The sequence below is a fragment of the Acipenser ruthenus genome, chromosome 9, assembly GCF_902713425.1.
Source record: "Acipenser ruthenus chromosome 9, fAciRut3.2 maternal haplotype, whole genome shotgun sequence".
Taxonomy (NCBI): Eukaryota; Metazoa; Chordata; class Actinopteri; order Acipenseriformes; family Acipenseridae; genus Acipenser; species Acipenser ruthenus.
Genome location: NC_081197.1, coordinates 49,567,794 through 49,591,825, shown reverse-complemented (window position 1 = coordinate 49,591,825; position 24,032 = coordinate 49,567,794). Strand labels below are relative to the sequence as shown.

The window sequence follows — 24,032 nt, the reverse complement described above, 5'->3', positions numbered from 1 at the left end:
GACTAATTCATTTATGAATTGATGGACGAATTGCTGAATTAATTTATGAATCGACGAATTAATTTATGAATTGATTGACGAATTGCTGAATTAATTTCTGAATTGATGGATGAATTAATCTATGAATTTGTGCATGAACTGATGAATTAACTGACAAATTAATTGATGAATAGTTTTGGCACAAATGGCACTCCATAAGTTTCAGTATTGGCACTAAAAATGTATACGCTATTCCTCTTTTCAAGATTAATCAAGGAGTGCACTCTTACAATGGGCACCTCAGCTGCTGTGGCAGTCAACCTGTTGTATCGAGTTTCTGCCAAACTATCTCAGCTTGTCTTTTTGCCCTTGGATTTGTTTTAACATATGTTCAAGTGTGTTCTAACACTTGTGTTTGATGAACCACATGCTCCTCTTTCAGAGAACACTTTCTTCATATAATAAAACTCAACAAGTCTGCTTAAAAGGTATTTTAAAAAATAAAGAAATAGGTCTTTAAGAATTTGTCTCAAACAAGGGGGCAAGAATGCTTAGAAATACACAATATATGGGGTGTTTTTACTTTGTAAGCCCATGTTGAAACAATCTGTTAGATTGTAAAGTGTTATGACTACCAATCTCCATTTGCATTTTCATGTCCCTTATGCAAAGACAACCTTTGAATATGTAAACACACTATACTTTGTTAAGCAAACATGAAGGAATACTGTATGGAGTGTAAAACAGAATATGGTTGAGGGACACCTTTATTAGACTTATATTTAATACATGGAAACTAGATTTATTTTTTCAGTAGTCCACCTCCTGAAAACACACACACACACACAACAACTCCAGTCTGATTGGGAGAACTTACACTATCCAGTTTATTCTGAACAGACAAGAGAAAAATCATTAGACATAAAGTTGAGTAACAACATTAAATAAATATTCTGTTGGTTCTGAATGTGTCTGCAGTGCAGTGTACCGTATGTCTCTTGTCCTTTTATACGGTAAATTAATATCTACTTGTGTGGCTCAGTATTTTTAACACCTGGACATCTTGAGCATTTCCTTATTGTAATGGCCCAGAAAAAATGTCTGGCCTTTTGTTACTTTCATATTGAGCAATGAGCAATAGAAAATAAATGTGCTCATCATTTTTTGCTTGGGTTCCTCTGTCTGTAGCTAAGACAGTGGCATATTTATTGAATATCAATTTGACAACAATGGGGTTGTAAAATATACTACTACTAAAATTTTACCAGACCATTTTCAAAATAAAAATATTGGTATGTCAATCATTTTGGATTAAATAAGTAAGTTTTACACTCTCAAACAATGCTAGTGTGAGAAGAAAAGATGATTGGTTGGGTTGTCCTAGAGATGTTTAATTTGGATCATAAAAATATCAGACCTTGTCTTTAACTGCAGATGAAACTTATACCCAACTTATTTCCGCCAATGGGAGCTGTCTTGCATTAACCAAGCATTAGCAGTTATGCATGAAACATGAAAATGAAAAGGCTACCTCGTGTGTTAAATAATTTATGAAAGTTAAATTAGTTGAGGCTTCTGAAAAAGAAAACTGTTAAGTAAGAACAAGACCTTTAAAGTAGATAAGAGTGAGATTAAAGGTGCCTACAGTGACACGCTCACTTCTAAATTATTTTGATCCATAATTATCTTGAACTATACAGAACATGGCAGATAGCCCATGATATTTAACTATTTTGAACTATACAAAACATGGCAGACAGCTCATAATATTTCACTCTCTTGAACTATACAAAACATGGCAGACAGCCCATGATAATTCACGATGGCAGTTAAAAGGGGTTTTAAAAACATGGTGACCAAACTTTCATGCAAGCTTCTCAAATATATACTCCAGAAACTGTTTTTATCTCACAACATTGTCTTGTACAATATGGATCTCTATTGCTAAATACACGTTACACACTTAAACATGACAAGTTACTTTATACAGAGTGGAAATGTTGTAATTTAAAGGCTATGACAATAATGGTTCATGTGAGGTGTCAGTAACACAACCATTTTGTTTTGGAAATTTATGATCATTTACGGTATGAAAAATGAAATGAAAGTAGTACCATACATTTTCTGTCTTAAACATTTCCAAGGGCACCTTTGCAAATCAGTCAGTGCTGTTGGAATGTCACAGAGGTCGTTACATTTTTCCAGGCCTTGTCAGAAATTCTCTAACTGTACCACCATAGGAATTCTGTATGTAATTCAGGCTCCCAGACATGTCAACGGGTAGACATTGTAAGTTGTGAAAATCAATATTGTGCTAGCAAAAGAGGATCTCAGAACAAATTCAGTTAAACTATACTGTGCATCAAAAGAAACTTATCACTTATGTTTGGATAAAATTCACTAGATGTGATCAAAATATGACAAACTGTTTTAGACCAGGTGCAGTGACTTTTTATTGTGCTGATTAACAATTGACATCATGAAGATGCTGCAAAATGATCTGTCGATCTTGGGCAGGTGTTGTGACTCTTGGTCTCCCAGTTCGTGGCCTGTCATTGACATAGTGTGTCTGGTTATACTGTCTCACCTGGTTTGAAATTGCTGGCTGTGAGCACCCAAGACGGTGAGCCACAGTACGCTGCCCTAGTCCAGCCTCCAACATGGCAATTGCACAAAGGCGCTGCTCTCTTGACAGACGGGGCATATTGTTTTTTTTCTGTGATTTTCTTTATTGCTTTTATTCAAGCTTGCAATTCAACAGCTGAAATCACTCCATATCCAGTGTCCAATCAACTGTCTCACTAATTAGGTGATTAAGTGCATATGCTTCAGTCATAGTCACTCAAGCGTGTCATGGTCAAGGATGAATGATCGAGTGATTAAAAAGAAACCAAAAACTTTGTCAATGTCCATCATTTATATACCTTATTTTTTCGAAAATAAATGTGTTATAATAGTGATAAGTTTCTTTTGATTCTTGGTATATCATTTTAAACTATTTACCCTTTAAGGAACTGTGGGGATACCATGTTAAAACTATTTCTGCTGCGTAGCACTGAGAAATGAAGTTTTAGCAAATCTCCAAGACAAACATGATAATATATTTGTTGGGGGTAACATAAAATGTCTAAATATATCAATTAAACATTAAAAGTAGGTTCAGTGTAGAAAGTGTAGCTTTTGCAAAACAAAACATATTTGTATTGTTTTCTCTTTATTGATATTAAAATAAACCTTGACTGTCTTTTCCCACAGTTACAACTATATTTTGGCAGTATAAAATGATTCCTGAAGTGTATGCTGTGGATTCTGTTGTAAAAGCGTTTTATTTGTAATATTAATAGTAAGATACAGCCTCATCAACCTAGCTTGTAGTATATATCTTTTGATAAATGCTATGGGTTGCCAGATTGTCAGTCTTTCTTGTACAAAAAGAAATTCGTAAAACTGTATGGCAAAGTTTCACCGAGAAGTCTTTATCAATGTCTTCACTTTCTTGTACTTAAAATGAATGATAGTCCAGCACAGTTACACGCAACTCATCTTCTCAGTCACCTGACCGGTATTGGGTTTAGAACTATTAAAATGATGAATTCCTAAGGAAACAACAGAATAGTCTTTTCTTTCCATCCGGCTGCCGTTGCTCAGTGTGTTCATGTCTCCCAGCTGGAGCTGAGTGGAGTTGTAGGCCAGAGGTGGAAGAGTGTTGACCAAAATGAGCTGCAGTGGCTTCTTCTCTTCCTTGTACTGACACTTGATGTAGCGTGAGAATGCTGAACGATATGTCTTGTTAAACAGCGTATACACAAGGGGGTTGACTGCAGAAGACAGGTAACCGATCCACACAAAGACATTGAGCAACCCGCCAATTACACAAGTGTTGCAGGTGTCCTTACAGATTACGGCCAGCACATTGGTAACAAAGAACGGGCACCACATGATCACAAACAAAAAGAAGACAATCCCAAGGACCTTGGACGCCTTTTGCTCGTTGCTGATGGACTGCATGGTCCGTTGTCCGCAAACACTGAAGTCTTTGCTCAGAGACCTGCGGAACAGTTTTTCTGAGGACAAGGAGCTCTGCTGGAGGAAGCTGAAGGATGTCCATTTGGTTTTGGGAACCAGTTCATCCAAGCACAGGGTCACTTCGTTCTGCAGAGCCCTGATTGTCAAGAAGTAGGTCACCACCATGATGGTCAGTGGGATGAAGAAGGCCACAAAGGAACCCACCAGAACAAAGTTGTCGTCCGTGAGAAAGCAGCTGCCGTCCTTGACAAATTTGTATTTATCCTGCAGGCCGAAAACTGGAACAGGCATAGATATCCCTTGAAAATGAAAAAAGAGAGAAACAGGTAAGCCATTGACCTTTGCTCCTTGAAGATAGTTTTTGGAACTCATTTCTTTGTATCATTGATCTCACTACCCAGCAAACTTTGATAAAGCATTGGTAGGATCAGCACTACATTATCTACAATGAATAATGCAGCAGCAGCAATTCAGTTTTAATTTCAGATGTTTACCTCATGCCACTTTGGTGTAAGTTTAAGGTCTTTTCTCCAAAGTGCAATTTGCTAAAAAAAAATTAAAAAAAACTATTGTACTGTAGTAACAACAACAGTTAAGGTTAAATAACTCAAAAGTGTCAGTTACAACAAAATGCAATTTTGCGTCATTATTTCTGAAATAAATTAATCTGTTAATTTAACATAGCTCGTAACAAACACCTAAGGGATATTTTGTATGTCCTTAAATTAACCTTTTGAGTGGTTTATTATTTGTTTTGCTAGGTGTTTTATTTAACTTAACCAAATTGAGAAAAAATAAAAAGAGAAGACCAGGATAAATCAGATACTAATTGTTTTCCCTTTTACTAAAAAATTTGGCCAATTGTGTTTTGAGGGTGTGTGGTAGTATTTGAGCATGCTCTCTCAATTGCTGCACCCATTTATTAAAGTTATCAGACTCAATTCAGAAAAAAAACAAGACTGTCAGATTCTTAAAAAAAAAAAAAAATACAACAACTTTATAATCTTGTGCTGAATATTTGTTTTGTGGTTCAAACAATGTTTGAGCAGAATGAGTCACTTCTTTGGCTCCCACTCACAAGCATTCTTTAATTTATTTATGCAAGCACAACTTAAAATAAGCATGCAGAAATGTGACTTTTAGAAGAATAAATCATGTTCAGAAGAAGGTTCCTGGTTCAATTATGAGCCATGATGTGAATAAAATATCAAAACAATTGTGATTATGGAATTGCAACAGTATGTGTGTTGAGGTTGTACCACGGCCTGGATCTCAAGCACAATGCCAGTGGTATGAGACAGCAATACCATAGAACCCCCAATAATGTTGGACTAGAGTAATGTTTGACATTCTGTTAATTCAATTGTTTGTTGAGACTTTTTGTTGCTTTGTTGGTACTTTTTGACACTTCTGCTGCTTTTGTTGACACTTCTGTGAAATAGTCATGTGTGACTTTGCAATACTTAAGGCCTACAGCAGGTAGCTATAGTATAAGTTAGATGGGAGATTTGAAAACACCATGACAATGGGTGCTGACTAACCAGGGGTTCTGTTTACCAAAACGTAATCCAACAGGGAAATGATGGTCCACTTTGTCATGTATATTAAAGGAATAACAAATGCCCCAGAAAACAACTATTAATTGGCCTACTTGCTGGTGGAAGCGATGTAGCAGTTGAAAGGTGTCAATCAGAACACCAAAAACACCAAATACAATATTGGAGCAAGCATTTTAGACCAGAACAGCGCCCATAGAGCTATATTTTTAATTTGTGACAGGCTATTTTGTTGCAGACTGTAGCCTTATTTTAGCACAGTATTTATTTTTTTTCCACAGCCACCACCTGAATGGTGACATCATCTCCATTGGATATAGCTTGAAGCTATCAGATATCAGATAAAACAACATTCCAGATTATTGTATCACATTGATATCAGTGACTGCTATTACCATAATATTCAATGGCCTTATCTTTCGGTGATACAGTTTGAACATCAAACTCAAAGAGATGTACACACACCAACCCACTGAAACTCAATCTGTATGAAAATCAATTAAGACTACGATGTACACAATCAGATAGCAATGCTTCCCGCAATGCCTTTTATTCTATTTAACACTTCGATACTGTTCTCTCTAAATAGTTGGGAGTGCAATACTGCACTGAAAGACCAGAACAGATCAAAACTGCTGCCCAATGTAATGAAAATGTGATGTTCCTACCCCTTTAAAGGAACTCTGAAAAACGACAACCATACAGATTCGTTGGACCCTGTCCACATTCTATCTGAGTGACAAAGTACAGTTTATATAGAGCGTAAGAGCTTTCCGTAATCTCAGTGCCGTTTTACCGCTTCTCTGGCCTTTGAGCTGGTGCTAACACTGGGAGTGTTTAAAAGACAGAAGTAGTTTAGCCAAGACCATTATTGCTTACTCTTTCTGCTCTTTTTTGTGACTGTTTTTTTTTATGTTTTGTTGTCTTTAAGCAGCTAATTTGTTGAAACTAAATAATGAATATACTCTCTTGCATTGCAGCCCTTTGATTTGAGTGGGAACCTGTTTTAACAAAATAGTTTCTTAAATCTTACCTGTCATGCAACTACATTGGCTGTATAACTCTCAATTGTGCAGTTTCTAAAGAAACATGCTATCATAAACATATATTTTCATTTTAAAACATGACACCTGGACCGACACTAGGTAAAGAATGTTCTCACTTTGCTAGCCTTTCCTTTTAGGAAATCTATTAGACTTACACTTCCTGGGTCATTTCACACCTGCAGTGCCTTTGAGGTGAAACATCTTACCGGCTGCAAAGCAGGTCAGTCATTTTGGGAAGCAGCTGGTTGGTTACTAACTCTGAAGGGTGGGGACAATTTCACTTTCCAGGTGAAATGACCATGAAAGTGCAAGACTATCAGAAAGCAAAGCCTGCAATTTACTTTAGGTTAGAGAAATTGATGTTTCAGACAAACATGTTTAGGAATGATTTTATATCATTGTAAACAATTTAATGTTTGTTTGTCTAAATAAAAATAAACTGCATTTTCAAATGTTACAGATATCAAAAGCAAATAAATAAAATAAAATAAAATAAAATATCCTTTGGTACTTAGAATTTTTTACTATAAGTGGCTGAAAATGTTTACTCACATTTATTAAATCGTTCAGTACACTGTGCTGGTTGACAAAGACGCACTTGTGCTTGCTGTAGCTCAAAGGGTTGCTCTCTAAGTGGTGCTTTTAAGCATTGCCCCCCCCCCCCTTTCCTTTTGTTTTAATGGTATTGAGTATAACACACAATAAAGACAGATTGTATTTCAATGTATCAATGGAATTATCTAGAGATCTCCAGCTTGCACAGCATATGCTCTCTCAAATTGTCTAGAATGTATGAGAATCCAGATCATATTAGAAAAGTCAATACACTCAGTGGGTGTCAGTAGATACGTTTCCCCTACAGAGCTAAGGTATTGTATTGCAACCAATATATACATTGGCCGATATATTCCCCTATGGACAAATTTCCGGCAAATTGCCCTCTCCATTGTAATTGCATTTTGCTTGATGTACTGGTAAGTCTTTTTTTATTGGTTGTTCTTTTTTGTATTGTTTCTATGGTGTAGCTGCTGTTGTCCATTTAAAGTTGGGTTAACCAGTCAACAAAGGGACTGAAAAATGGTGGCTTCTTTAGACTGGGGCCAGCTTAATACAGGTCAACTCCTAAAGGCTGATATTCAAGACACTGTTGTTATACCCTCCAACTCAGGGTCTATTCAGTCAAGACTAATTCCTGTGCATCAGGAATCAGCAGTGCCAGCAGCAGGATCTCCAGCGCGGCTATATTTTTTAAGTGTACTTGTTGCAGCAATGCCAAAATGCAACTCCAGTGAGAAGCAATGCGACCACCATCTGTCTCTGCGTGTGTTGTTTTGAAAGTGACTAATATTATGTAAGTAGACCTATCAAAATGCACCTATACCTAGAGCTAGAACAGTTTCATGAATGTAAAACTGGATTTTGAAAATACAGACTTAAATAAAAACAGCAATAAGTGATCATTAACAGCCCATTATTGCTTATAGGATTGTCCTTATCACTTTTCTACTGTTATACATGTCCTGCATATAATTGTATATGTGGATTATAGTACCTCTCACAACTGGCTTTATCAAATAATTACCTTATTACCTCATCAGTTTTAATTTTTGCGTGTCATTGTTCTTACCAAATGAATCCTAACAACTGCAGTTTTGTCATTCTTACCAACAGATATAGTCCAAACAGCTATTATTTTCATGAAGGCCTTAGTTCTTGTGTTGAAACGGCTGTGATGAATGGGGTTTCTAATGGCAATGTACCGATCCAGGGAGATCGCACACAGATGCATGATGGAAGCAGTGGAGAACAGCACATCCAAGTAAATCCAGATGGGACACAGTTGTGAAGGCAGGGGCCAAGCATATCCTGAAAAACAACAATGGAAAATGGGAAAACATGGGAAAACATAGAGCAGGAGCAAACAGAAACAGAATGTCTTTGGTATTATAAATGAATTAATAACCTTAACCTTAGAGCATGTCTCCATAAAAAAAAATTACACGTTTAGCCAACTAAAATAATCAATATTTTGAGAGAATTCAATGAGTTCCCAGAACTATTTAAAGTTTGACGAATACATTGGCCTGAGTCCAGAACCATACCGAAACAGAATAGGCATGCATTAATTACAGAACAAAAGCAAGAGCTTTATACCAGATTTATTTTTCCATTACCGATGTTGCAAGGATGTTTACAGAAAAATAGCAGATATTATGAAATATGGAGCTCTTCCTTCAAAGTTACTTTTGTCCTTTACATAAAAAGTATATATATATTACAAGCATGTTGGTACATTGTTTTACATGGTTTAATCAATTTGCTGAATACAAGGTCTCTGCTCTCCCTAGCTAAATAATGTTTTGTGAAACGCTAGTCATTGTTTATGCAATGTGGCACACATCTTTTTAGCCCTGACAATAGGCTTTGTCATCATGGTAACTTAGTTCACTGCAGGATTAGCAAGATGTTTTGAGAGAGCCTGCAGCTGTCCCAGGATGCTCTCCTCTCCAGTGAGTGAAATCTCACATCAAAGGTATAAGTAGGCTGGAGGGTGTAAACTGGTAGAAGGAGGAAAAGAGCAAAGATTGCTAAATTTGGAAACCAGAAATAAAATCTGTTGCTGCTTCAGAGTATATACAAGCTCAAGCTGTTTGTCATACTGTATATGATTTCTGTGACTTGGTGGCACCTACGCAGGTGCAGTTACTACCACATTTGGGTTATTCCTACCATGCATATTAAAGGCTATACCATATGTCTAAACTCATTACATACTGTACTGCATCTTCGGTTATCAGTTATCCTGTCCCCCCAGTACAGTGTGGCAGGTGGAAGACACAATCAGTGTATAAGGGCTCCCATTTTTTGAACGAGCACCCTAAAAACTATTGTACTCTTTTATGACTTTGTTTTTTTGTTCTATAAATTACATTTATCTTTTTCTACATGATTTCGGGGTTTGCTTTTAGCTTCCTTTTTGCCTGCAGGAGAATTCAAGAGTATATTTCTATAAACAGTAATTGTAGGACCCTAAATAAAAAAAATACTAAATAAATCATTTGAAGATAATTTTTTATTGAAGTAGTCAGTCCTGTGCTGGTGTTTCAACTGCAGAAAGGGGAACTGAGAGTGTTTTTTGGCATTTTGACTCCCAATCTCTCTAAAAACCTGCCACAAAGAGCTGATGGCAACAGCAGCCACAAGTACTGTACTATTCATCGTAGTGAAATGCAAGCTGTAGCAGTTTTTAGAACAAATTATAATTAAAGGGTGATTAGTAAATTATTAAAATGCCATTAGGCCTGACACCATGAAAAAATTAAAATAGCTCCTCTGCGTCATCACCAAGACTCCAATCACATTAAAGACAAAGTTCCTGTTTTTCTGCTTTACCAGGACACAAAAGACTGAATCTGAATCCTTCTGTACAAGAAACACAAAATGAAGTTATAAAATGGCTTGGATAAATTAAATACTGTGATTGGCTGAACAAGATCACATGACCGTGCTGCAATAATTGTCTTACCTCATGGCTGTGACATCATAGACCAACTTACCTGATCTATTAATATTACTACACCTTAAAGCTCTTGTTACACGAGTCAATGCGCTGGCAACATAAATTGTAGCAACGTGTTGCCTATGACGTCACCGCGGGGGATTTGACCTGTTACACGATACAACTAAGTTAACTCGCATTCGATACAAATTGCCTTTAATCCAAGCAATAACCAATCATATTTAAGAACTATGTCACGTGGTTCTGGTTTTCAGGTCATATACTTACAAATACCAAGCATCAGTACAACTATTTAGTATTACTGTCATCTTTAAATAATTGAACAACTAATAATTATAATAATAAAGTAGTAACGTTTACAGAATAAAAGCAAATAAGCCAAATATGTAAAACTCAGTTTAACGTACAGTACTACACGTAGGTAAAAAATGAACGATAATTCTTTATTTCTTGAAATGCTGTAAAATATATATCAGTCATAATAAAAAAAAAAAAAACACTGCCTTTTATGGTTATATAATCATAGTGCTGCGGAGTAACGGTTTAAAAAAAGGTAACAAAATAACATAATATGGACATCGGTTTAGCAGAGTTACAGTAGCTACATTTTTTTCCCCTATTATTATTATTATTATTATTATTATTATTATTATTATTATTATTATTATTGCTGCCTTTTATACAAAGGTATTTTAAATATTAAGAAGGGGAGACCTGAACAACGGTGCAGTTCGGGCGTAGTTAACGATAGTTGGACAAAGATTTTAAGTAGTTTTAAAAACTTGTTAAAAGTAACTCTAGTCCCAGCATTGGTTGTTATCAAAACAGTCCACTACCAAAATAACGATGTGTTGACCACCCTTAATAAAACTCTATGAGAAGTATTTCTTTCTCCTGAGTCCAGGTAGGTAATTGTGGCTTTCGTTTCCATTTCAACTGTTGTTTTCATTGTAGCAGACAGAATCACGTGACACACACCAGTGCTCTGATTGGATATTGCCTGGAACCTGTTGCTTGGAGTAGGATTGCTGTCCACTCAAGCAATCGCGTTGCCACGCAGTTGCCAGAACGTTGACAATACGTTGTCAGGGCTGTTACACGGGGCAGTCCTCACGGGATTTGGTCGCAGGCGATAAAAGTTGCTAGTAAATTGACTCGTGTAACAAGGGCTTAATAGTAACAATTATGAGTTGCTCCCGAGTGGCGCATCCAGTAAAGGCGCTCCGCGTGGAGTGCAGAATGTGCCCTATAGTCTGGACGTCGCGAGTTCGAGTTCAGGCTATTCTTTGCCGACCGAGGACAGGAGCTTCCAGGGGGCGGCGCTCAATTGGCCGAGCGCCGCCCGGGGGGAGGGAGGGCTAGGTCGGCTCACCGTGCACCAGCGACCCCTGTAGTCTGGCCGGGCGCCTGCGGGCTTGCCTGTAAGCTGCCCAGGGCTGCTTGTCCTCTGACGCTGTAGCTCTGGGTGGCTGCATGGTGAGTCCGCAGTGTGAAAAAAAGCAGTCGGCTCACTCAACAATCAATTTTTTCATTGATTGGCAAATATACTGTCTGTGGTATTTATTTAGTCAGAGAACAGAACAAGCAGTAGCAGTAACACTATTCAAAAGCCATCTGAGAAATCACTACACAGTCTCACTCACCATGTAATATACTGTATATGCAGCAGCGGCATCTACTTATTAAACTAAATATCGTCTTATTAGAAACATATTTAAAACAAAATTAAAATCTCTCCTGCTCTCTGCTGACACAACCGTTGGGCTTTTAAATAAGGTCAGATTCGGCATAGAATTCTATTGTGCTCGCCGCGGAACGGGAAGGATCTAGGGAAATGCAATCAGGGAAATGATGCCGGTTAACGGCCATCGGTTATTATTGGTCAGAGGCTGTTTTCCCACCGATGCCCCTCCCTCGAGTGCCAGTGCAGTGCAGTGTTTGGCTGTCAGATGTGGGAAATGAGTCTGAAAATGTTACTATAAATGGCAATATTCAATGTAATGTTTATGGCAAATAAAAAAAGTACAAAATATATGTTACAATCAAAGTCGGCGTTACACCTTTTTTCAAATTATCAATCGAGTTTGCAGATTTGTTGCAACATAAAATGATTTTCGTTTTGAATGTATAGTTATACAGCGCGCGCTTTTTATTAAGACAAAAGGGTTGACTTCACTGCTGAGATGGCGTACAGACCACGATGTTGACAGTATGTGTTTATATGATATTTTCATTTTATTTTTGATTTGGGGTTCAGGGGCCAGGTTCGTTATAGCCGCAGGTTCGTTATAATGAAGGGCGTTATAGCGAAGGTGTACTGTGTTTATTTTAATATGCCTGCAATAACAAAGATTTGATATTAATCTGATACAAACACCCACATTAATTTAATATTAAATTAATTAAAAAGAAATGTATTCAGTTATAAATGCAGGTATCGATAACAGAGCAAAGCAGCATTTTGAATTCAGGAAATGAGATCAGAAAACACATTAGGAGCTCTATAAGTGTGTTTTACTACAGCACTAACTACTGTGCATATACAGTGCTGTAAGCAAAAGACATAGAAACATTACAATGTATCCTGAAGCTCAAATATTATTATCTCAGTGGAATGATTTAATTGTGGGCAATCCATCATTTACATCCTGGACGTCTAATTAACAGCTCAGTTGATGCATGAGAAGCATCCCTTATGCATTGCCTTGTATAAAAAAATGCAAGACAATGTTTCTTAAAGTTAAAACACAGCCATTAAAATGAGACACAGCACTATAGCTGAGTAATTTCAGGATCCGACTGTCTGAAAATATGCATGGGCACATAAAGCAAGTTATATAGTACCTGCAGGCATTCTTGTGTCAGTGTGTCTGCATACAGGCAGTAAGCAGTAAAGAAACACATCATTCAACACAGCTTTTATGGGACTCAAAAAACATTTTAAGGGGAAGGCTGTCAGGGGCATGATAGTTCAGCTATATACCTAGCCATTGTATTGGTAGACTTTTCCTTGATTTTGATATTCACAGTTTTTCTATGTCATGTTTCTAGGTGCATTTAGAATGGATTTTAAAATCATAGATTACTTTTAAAAATCTATCTATCTATCTATCTATCTATCTATCTATCTATATATATATATATATATATATATATATATATATATATATATATATATATATATACTGTATATATATATATATATATATATATATATATATATATATATATATATATATACATACAGAGCATCGAAAGAAACATATCACTATTATAATACATTTATTTTAGAAAAAAAAGGTATATAAATGATGCACACTGTCTTATGACCCCTGAATATTTATTTATTAGCAGACCAGGGAATAATTAGACCAGGGAACCTCTCTGAGATTAAGGATAATGGTAATGATTCAAATACATGTAATTGTTTTAACAGGGCCTCAGTTAACTCTAAAGTAGGGCTTCAATGGAGGCAAGTACATTTGAAAGTAGTTTAAAGCTAATAATGTAAGGTAAATGACCACAACGTTTGGTGTTACATTTCTGAATTATTCTGGAAAAGCATTCTGAGACACGGGTGCTGTTTCAGATTGTTTTCTTTTTGTAACACTTCAAAACAAACAGTGCCATCAATTAAATTATACTGTAATTACATGTGCACTAAAATAGTGTCTATTATAGAACTGCAGTGACTAAATCAGCAAGTCCTCATAAATTCACACAAACAGCCTTGTTTCAAATCTGCATTGCAATATTCTGCAACTTATTGTAACGTTTTCCCACATTTATTTTTGCAACCCTTTAATTATTATGCTAAGCAATGCATTATAATAAACTATGTAAGTAGTCTATGCGTAAATATTTTCTAATGCCCAAATGAAAAAAGACTGAAGCTGAAATGTAATGTAATCAAACTAAATCAAATGTACATCCTTGGTTTTAATCAATAGTGAATTGTAAAGTGTTGTCTGAATAATACATTTTTTAATTGTTTTGCTTTAAGAAAATAATTTGCAAACGTAAAGTTCCACAACTTAAAAGCTGGTGCTGCTATTTAGAATAATAAATAAATAAATAAATAAATAAATAAATAAATAAATAAAAAGAGGATCTGAGAAATAAGGGCAGTAAGTGAGATGATACTTTAGGGTCAATTAGCCTCACATCTAGTCCTGAAAAAGCTAATTTAATTTCTGTATCATGTTGAAAGCATTGCAGGAAAATTAAAGTAAAAAAAAACAGCCCAGGTTTTTAATGTGTGCAAGGTTAGGTAACCAAATTGCACTGACTGAGCGCCCGGAAGAAGCACCACAGTCCAATAAAGCAGTATGCAGTTTACGCAAGTCACAGTGTAGTCACGTACTCACTGCACTGCGCTACGCGACCTGTCTTGTTCTGAAAAGCGATCTCCGTTCATCATTTGAAAATACTGCATCCCAATTAAACGAAGTGACGTCCCAATTAAACGACATAAACAGCATTGGGAAGAACCGTCTCCCGGTTGGGCGGCGACAACCGTATATCATTCACAGACAATAAGAGTCTTTCACACATAACGCAACGCATGTATTGGGGTATAGTAAAGTGATGTGGGGTATCTCTTTTTATTGAAATTTTAATTAAAAACGTATGACTTTTCGTTATGTATCACATATAAAATAAGCATCACGTTTTCTTTTCTTTTTTTTTCTTGTTTTTTCATTAGCTTTTAATGATGTTTGCAATCGTTTTGAGTGGTTCTGAATGGCAGGGTTTCCACGCAGTTGGTTCAACAAATATGTTTAAAAAGACAAATACGGGCTTAACATCAGCTTGCTGCAAGACTTACAACAAAGTTACAAAAACGCCCACACAGACTGAGAAATTTGTTGACCTTGTATGGACTAACGGTGTAACGTCATTTTTTGCTACTGTACCTTGTCAAAATGTGCTACCGGTAACAAAATATGACATGTGTAAGCGTAAAATGTTTGCTACCTTGTCAACATCTAATACCTGGTAAAAATCTAATAGGTGTACCAAAATGTAGGAAATCTGTAGCTATAAACGTTCTTTTTTGGTCTAGTTAAAACAATCCAACAATTCATCTTGGTGTTTATTATAGAGAGTAGTTTAAAATGATTAAACACATTATATAGCAGAACTAAAATAATGTAATATAATTAACATTACTTATTTTCAAACTAATATCAACAACATATCAGAACTCACACCAGGCAAATATCTGTATTAATAATAATAATAATAATAATAATAATAATAATAATAATAATAATAATAATAAAAGAAAATTAATATAATTCGCATATCTACCAAATCCTGTGTGTTGTGAAAATGTAATACAGTACAATATTTTGTTAATTACTCTAGGTCTACAAATTGAAAGATGCCTTGGAGGTAGCAACATGTGATGGGTGTGTGTGGACTGTCAAAATGTCATACCTTGGCAATTATCTATTGAAGGTAGAAACATTTTTCCATATCACAGGACAGACTTATTGTAAAACGCACACAACATACAGTAGCATCAGTACATACAAGCTTTCCTACCAATAATAATAATAATAATAATAATAATAATAATAATAATAATATGTATGCTACCTTTGCAAAACAATTTTACAAAGGTGCACTATAAGTTAGTTTTATAGTTTTGAGAAAATGCTACGCTTCAGTGTAAAAAATTATGTCAGTGTATAGGTGCTTTTTCCTTTTTTTTTCTTTTAAAAAACATATACCTCCCTCTGTAGAACACTTTACCAGTCATTAACAGCATCTGTCTGGATTTAATATAAAACTAATTAGTTACATGTGGAGTAAAATGTAAGTTTACAAAACACAAAAGCCCTGGCTATTTGTTTTTGATAAGTGTCCTCGGTCTGCAAGGAAACAAAAATCTGGACATGGGCAAGTGCAAGGGGGAAACTGTCTGGGCATGTGCAGTACGCATAGTAGGAAAATTTGACAGGTAGCTGCTGGCGAGAGCTTTGCACATCCCTGCGGAATTCAGATTCAGGTATTTATTGTTATTAATTTTATTATAATGGTATGTAGTGAGCAATGTAAGCGCCTATTTTTTATTATTATTTTTTTGGTGGTCAAATGAGGCAAGCTGCATGTGCGGTCCTTCAACACAACCTAAAACATAGCGTAAACCCACGTTAAGAAAGCAGTACGATATCTGTCGTCACGCAAGGCCAAACTGGAACTCAGACAGAAACATTTAAATATACCCTCCAGTATTTTAATATTAAATAGGTTATTTTCATTTGGAAAAATAATTTCTCTCCCTAAAAGATAACGACATGGATACCCAAATTACCAGAAAAGAACGACCAAAATAGCGTGAGAGAAAGGTGAGACTTGTTTTAATTTTTCCATGGAAACCCCACCGAAATTAGCCAAATACTGTGTCTTTATTAATGTGTTTATTTTTTATACAACCGTGAAGGTGCATTCATCTGAGTTCAGGAGCTGCTCTGCAGTTCTAGTAGCCTAGTAGAAATATGTAACAGCCCGGGTAAGTGTGATACAGATTCCTGTGTCGGTGAGATTGGATGAGGTTAAAGACATAGCATAAGTGGTTAAGACTCTCGCTTGCCATGTGCAAGGTTGCCGGTTTGCGCCCAGCCTCCAACCTGTTACATCTCGATCAGATAAAAATGTCTTTATTGACGTAAGAGCCACTGCCATCTGGTGCTCTGACTTTGGAAACAAGTTTCCTTCAGTTATCCTGTCAATACGCTGCTAGGCTCCAGGTGGTGCTGGTGTTCACTAATATAAAGACACTTTGGCTGCTCTAATCAACATTATATGTTTGTTACAACATGTATAATATGGGGATTGTTACTGTCATTTTGTTCCATAAACAAAGGTACACTCATTTTGAAATGTTGGGGGTGTAATATACTGCTTACTTCAGCGTCCATGTTTTTAAAGTGTTAGAAACCAAACTAAACTCGGTAAAGATCAACATAAAATATCAAACGCAGTTAGTCATCTCTAAGCTTGACTGTGTTCCAGCTTTTAATTTACTTTGTAGAAAAATAGCCTTCAAGGAGTCCAGGTTCTTTCTTTTTATATTTGTTCTTATTACCGTCTTCCCAGTGCTGGAATACATTAATATAGCATCATGTTATAAGCCTCTAACAAACAACAAATCAAGGTTGTGTGAAGTCTTGCGAATGCTTTGGGGGTTGTGGGGGATCTTTTTTTTTTTTTTTTTCTTTCATTGGTTTCTCTGGGGGGAGTTTTTAATTTCAAAAACTCAATATTTACTGCTGTTCCGACTAGACACATAAACATGCCAATAGTACAGGTATCTATATGTGAAGGGTAATGTGTATGTATTCTCAAAAGAGAAAAAAGAAACCTTGACAATATTTTAAAATGTTCTGTCTCCTCTGAGAGAGGACCTTCCAGATAAGACAAAGAGTCTGCTTATTTTGGGAGTGTTGTTAGGTACACTTGATAGATCCTGTTTCCTTTTAGAGACTTCATGTTTCAGCTAGAGGTTAAGTGACTGATGAGGAAACTAATACATAAGGGTACACTGCTGATTACATGACTTTGCTAATCTGAGGGAAGACATTGTTGCAGGTAACCTAGGCAACTCATTAAAACCCTTTTAAACTTTTAAATCTAGATTTCTGTAAAATGTTTCTAATTGCCCTTGGAAGATTTTTTTTTCTTCTAATATTGTACAGAGTGTGTTATAATCATTTTGCAGTGAGACCCGTTCATTAGCCCTCACCTAGCGGTTAAAGTGCATTGATTTCATTTGTTGAGTCACAAAGGAGTAGCAGCAGGAACTTACACGGCAGATCATTACAAAAAACAAAGGTCTGATTGCTTTGAAAAATGTGGAATAAAATGGATCATTAATGGTTTTATTCTCAGAAACTGGGTCTTGGAAAAAAAAGTCATGTAGTAAGAAGCAAACAAAAAAAAATACAAAATATAAACCAAATATAGAATGAGCCAGTATCGACTGGCTATAGGAAAAGACATATGCCGATGTTACATTATGTTCAATAGTCCAGTATTAGATCTTATTGAGTCTATGAGAAGTAGTTGTATGTTTAATACATCATTTTTGTGAATTTCTATGGCTTATTGCAGCTTTTTTTCAAAATTGTTGCAAGGAACTGAAACAAAATGTCTGATTTAAGACTACTATTTGACAGCTAAAATGTAATGTTTAATAGTGAAATATCTATTTTTAAACCGTGATGTGCTGTGAAAAAAATGCAGTCCAGCCCAAGTTTTACAAGTTTTGAACGATGTGCACAAACCTGCAGGGATGTATTCTACCTATAGAATAAAATATTCACTTCTGATATTTCATACAGATTATTTTTTATAGCTTTCTTCTCCCTCTACAAATTGTTACTAAAATCTCTGCTCTCTTTTCATCTGTGGCAACTGTAAGCAGATTGGAAATCCTAAACAGATATACAATCACAGCTGTTCACAGCTGTTCACTCTCTAGTGATCACTTCAGAAATGTAGCTTTTAAAATCGTTAGTAAGCATGGCAAATAATGACCTCAGCAGAAACAACAATAGAGATTCATGTAGAATTAAAGCAAAGGATTTCTTCCAAACTGGAGATTTGTATCCTTTTGTTGAGATTACACATCTTCTAAGAGGGGCATTTTTTTATTTCCTAATAGGCTGATGTGGCTTTGCTGATACATGGTATGTTTGACCTTAACTATTTTATACTGAATTTAATTTCATATGAACAGGATTTTTTTTATACCATAATTATTAAGTATCTGTTGTTATAAGCTAATATGTATGCATTGTTGCCACTAGAAGCATTTCCTCTAGAGATGTTAATAAAGCCTACTATTTTGTCAGACGTGCCGAGTCTTACTTACTGAAAAAAATAATTTGTAAAAAAAAACATACTATATTTAAATTTAATTTTTAAGTGCCTTAGACAGGAGCAACTCAAGGGCTCCATCTGCCCGGTTTCACTTCATAAGTGCTGTTCCTCCCTGTGACCGCGCTGTTGTTGAGTGGCGTGTGAGGTGACGTCACGGACCAGGAAGTAACAGAAACAAAACAATGGATGGGCGGGTGAAGCTGCAGCGCTACGGCGCTCAGCGTATTTATTAAATAAATAAACAAACGATTTGAACAAAACAAAACAGAAACAAAATGGCACGTTGGCCAAACAAATAGAAATAAACAAAGCGTGCTGGTTTTACCACCAGCACGATACTTAGCAGTTGTTTTTAAATTTATTTTTCTCTCTCCTCCCTCTCTCCGCTCTCACTCCTCATAAACTCTCCCCTGAAGGTAGAGAGCTGCAGGTTTATATACAGTGACCATCTCCCGATTAGCAACAATTAATCAATGAATTAACTCGGGAGATGGTCACTGTCTGCACGAGTTTAATAAGGATGTGTGACTGTCAGCTAGCTAAATAAATCACTAGCTGATCAGTCAGGCATCCTCACAGGGTTTTTCAATTATAAAAACTATAACAAATACGCGGCGCTTTGATCTGCAACGCCAACAAAAATACAAATATATATATAGGGGCGGGACACTCCGCCACACTCCCCAAAAATGACTTGTGAAGCTTATGCTTCCAAGAATAAATTAAAATTGAACCCAGAGCCCAGAAAGGCCTAGGAGCACAACATGGCCTCAGTTATTTCCTGTATATAATTGCACCAGGTTTTACATACATTACTAGCAATATATTATATTTTACATTATTATTATTTTGTTCTATTATTATTATTAGTCGTAGTAGTCGTAGTAATATTATTATTTTATTGGCATAAACTATTCTTTCAAATACTATAGAAATGAAATGTAAAATTCATTTTTTTATTTTTTTTATTTAGTAATTGGCCATTGATTTTGACCTGTTTTTCTCCCAATTTGAAATGTCCAATTGTATTTCAGGCTCAGCTCACCGCTACCACCCTTGCGCTGATTCAGGAGCGGCGAAGACACACTGTCCTCTGAAGCGTGTGCCGTCAGCCGACCGCTTCTTTTCACTCTGCAGGCCCGCCAAGCAGCCAACCCAGAGCTGCGTTGTCCTCTGACGCTGTAGCTCTGGGTTGGCTGCTTGGCGGGCCTGCAGAGTGAAAAGAAGGCAAGCCCGCAGGCGCCTGGCCAGTCTACAGGGTCGCTGGTGCGCGGTGAGCTGAGGACAACCTGACCGTACTAAGCCCTCCCCTCCTGGGTGGCACTAGGCCAATTGTGTGCCGCCCCCTGAGAGCTCCCGTCCATGATCAGCAGTGGACTTGAACCGGCGACCTCCAGGCTATAGGGCGCATCCTGCACTCCACGCAGAGTGTGCACCGAAATGTAAAATTCTTTATTGTATGTATGACAAAAGTGAAACAGCCACTGAAAAAAAGTAACTTATTTTGATGATATTATTTTTGAAGCAAGCTCAAAGTGTAATTCCAATTATTAATGTAATAGATAATGGGGGCATTGCAAGATCCACCAATAAACAGTTCAGTACAGTGAATTGGTTTGTAAGCCTAAACCTAAATTTCAAGTTAAGGGGTAGCAAATGAGTAATACATGCATTTGTTATGCAATTATTATTTTTTTTTAATCATTTAAGTAAAAAAAAAAAAAAAAAAAAATCACAATTTGCCCATTCAGTCCCTACTCACCAAAATCAGTCCGAGAGGTCATATTCTAAAAGGGATTAAAATGTGAAAAATGTAATAAATTTATTATAAAAGGGACAGGCTGTCTGTGATTTGCCCATTGTGGAAAATGAGGCCAATATATTTTGTAGGGTACTGTAGCCTCATCATGAACTTTACGTTTTTCTGTGCATCATCCCTCTCCAGCTAAAACAATTCCATCTATCACGAGCACTTGGGGACTGACATTTACTGAGTTGTGGGCTGGTGAGGTAATGGTGAAATAATAATGACAAAGACTTCCTAAAGGGGCAAGGTCCTGGGAACCCATATTAAATTCAGAATTATTACAGACCTGTCCTTAATCCTACTTTGAATTGGCTGTGGCATTTTTACCTTATTAACCCATTAAGGAAAAGAACGATAGACCATAATCTCCCTATAAGAAGGAGCCACATGTAACCCTATATATATATATATATATATATATATATATATATATATATATATATATATATATATATATATATATGCTGCACTCCAACAGATGAATACATGCTGTACGGTGGGGTATTTGTTACCTGCCACCCCAACTCATACCTCTTCTTTGCTTACTAAAAATCTTAGTATCCCGTACATATAATCAGACAAAAATATATATATATATATATATATATATACTGTATATATATGGTACGATTTTTCAAATGTACTTCAAAATATATACGCCACAAAGACACACAATATTTGACCTTCTAGGCTGGGGATGTGTTCTGCCTTAAGATCTTTATATGTCTGCATCTGTGTCAATTTGCAAAGCCAGGCTAAAATCAATAAAATGATGCACACAAGGTAAGACAGATCAAGCAAGGGGCACATCAAGCAAATACATGAACCTACAAAATACCCCTTACAAAAAAACAAAAGTGCGAGTCACAGATATCCTTATAAATGTTTACAGGCTCTGATATTCTAATATACCATGGTAGAACATTAGAAAGGAGCATAAAGCAGAGAGAAAGCATGATAATGCACAGAGAAGTACGGTAAATCTAGATTAAACACAGCAATAATCACTATAAATCAAGTTTATGTGAATCTAGCCAAATCCTTGCAATTATTCTAATTAAACAGCGTTCCTAAGATTTTCTAACCATTGACTAATTAAAAATAAATATTGTACAGTGAATATGAATATGAATATGAATATTTTTTTTCCAGCGCACAAAAACCTTGATAAACAAGAGTAAAAGGGCTACTGAAGTACGATTCACTTTATCAATGGATACAGTGAGGATGGTGGAGCAGCTGTGCAGGCTAGTGAGCCAGATCTGTCACTCAGTGCTATTAGATTGAAATCCTGAACACCTACTCTTTGAATTGGTCATCCAATTTCTGTCATATTGTATGAATTTAGACATTAAAGAGATCCTACAGATTCAAATCCCAGTGTGCGTGCATTACATTGATCTACATGCCGCATCACTCTTTACAAGAACCAATCCCTTCCATTACAGAAATAGTGGAATTCAATGGGACTTTCATAGATTTATATACCTCCTAGTTTGTTTGATTTTTTAATCTTCTGAATCCTACAGATGATAATCAAGAGATGCTAATTTTAAAGGGCAATATCTTAATATTGATTTCCTACTCCTGTGTCTTTCATGCATACCAGCCAACTACTTATTGCTAAAGGATTATTCATAATAAAGGGAATTCAAAATGCTATTTGTAATTGTTTCCTGGTTCACCTGAAATATGGAAACTGAATAGGAAACTAATAATCCCTGTGACTGGATTGACAGACCCTGTTCAGGTAAATGCAATGAGATAAACAATATCCACTGTATTGTAAAAAAAGAAAGAGTGGTGGTGTGTGATATGTGCCGTCCAGTTTTAATTTGCACTCTGGATGACAGACTTACCATAGAGTATTGTGAGCATGGAGACAGGCATGACCAGAAAGCCCAGCAACATATCAGTGATGGCAAGAGACATCAAGAAATAATTGGTGGCATTTTGTAGTTTCTTCTCCAGGGAAACAGCCATAATCACTAGGATGTTGCCGGCGATAGTTAAGATGATCACAATCACAATGAGCAGGGCTGGCCAGTTCTTATCCGTGACTAATGGAAAGCACTGTGGCGTGAGGCTGTCAGCGCAGGACAGGTCTGAGAGGTTCTCAGCGTTCATGGTCTTGTTACAGGCGTGTGAGACGTTAGCTTTTCCCAGCAGTTTGAGATCAAGGTTCAGCGGGATGAAAGAAACGGTCGTCACATTCAAGGTGTTCCTGTTTTCGGCTAAGAAGCTCATTTTCTGAAACTTTACACTGTCATTCAAACATAAAAAGTTTATCAGAGAGGGCGAGCCACTATAGAGTTAAAGTGTTGCCTCAAAACCAAAGTAGATGTTGAACCTGTATTGTGCCATTTTGTCCTGTCATTTCCCCACTTTCATCAGTGATCATTCCAAGCAGACCCTTGTTTATCTTGTATTCCATTGAGGAACTCCAATGGAAGAGTCCATTGCCCCTGATTTAGGTAGTTCTGTGGCAGCATTTATGACAAATGTATCCAGGAGCTCTTGGAGAATTTAGGGTTTGTCATTTCCCTCTTGCACAAGAGGTGCTGGTTTTAAATAAGTATTGTATATTCTAAGAAATGTACACACTTGCTAGCTGCATGGCAGTTGTAAAGTCATCACTTGAGATAGAACAGGCTGTCTTTGTTCCTTTTAGCTGTGGAAAGAATACACCTTATCACAGATATCAAGAGCAGATGAAGAAAGCTGCAATCAATATATTCCTACGTCTTCATATCTGACCTTTACATTAGCACTTGACTGATCTTCCACAGTAGAGAAAATTAAAGACGTATGACAACTTAGTTCTCCTAAATATTGTTAAAAACAAAAGTTACTTTTCATCTGATACATTTCAGTCATAAAGGCTATTTATCGCAACACAAGAATCATTACAAATCAGTAATGGTACAGGTACTGCAACTGAGTAAGCAAGCACTGACTGACTGTCTTTCTTTTTACTTGCTGTATAAACCACAGAAATATCTCACACCACACAGCCCATCTTTATAGCAAGACAAAAACATCTGCAACCATTAACTACTTCTTGACAAAAGAGCTGATTTTGACAAACAAAATTAAATATTCCTTTAAGAAGCATTTTCACAAGCAGACCTCACACAACGTTTTTACACATTTAAGACTCAGAAGAAGAAATACCTTTTTTCCTTTTAGCTTGTGTCTGTCCCTTC

General features: G+C 36.3%; 1 protein-coding gene across 1 annotated transcript; it reads right to left on the bottom strand.

Moving 5' to 3' along the window:
* Positions 1–781: 781 nt before the first annotated feature.
* On the bottom strand, positions 782–23,551 carry LOC117406193 (5-hydroxytryptamine receptor 2A-like). The gene is made up of 3 exons (XM_034010109.2): positions 22,686–23,551; positions 8,273–8,473; positions 782–4,304 (listed from the first exon to the last, which is right to left on the bottom strand). Exons 1-3 carry the CDS (start codon positions 23,071–23,073, stop codon positions 3,508–3,510), a joined length of 1,386 nt encoding a protein of 461 aa, XP_033866000.2. The 5' UTR covers positions 23,074–23,551; the 3' UTR covers positions 782–3,507.
* Between the last annotated feature and the right edge of the window lie 481 nt (positions 23,552–24,032).

Bases quoted from the DNA above. Each gene is read 5' to 3' on its own strand.
- LOC117406193 (XM_034010109.2), bottom strand. From the start codon at position 23,073: ATGAGCTTCTTAGCCGAAAACAGGAACACCTTGAATGTGACGACCGTT. The intron at 8,474-22,685 runs GTAAGTCTGTCA...GTTGTTTTTCAG, and splicing joins CATGCTCACAATACTCTATG to GATATGCTTGGCCCCTGCCT. The intron at 4,305-8,272 runs GTAAGAATGACA...TTCATTTTCAAG, and splicing joins TGTTTGGACTATATCTGTTG to GGATATCTATGCCTGTTCCA.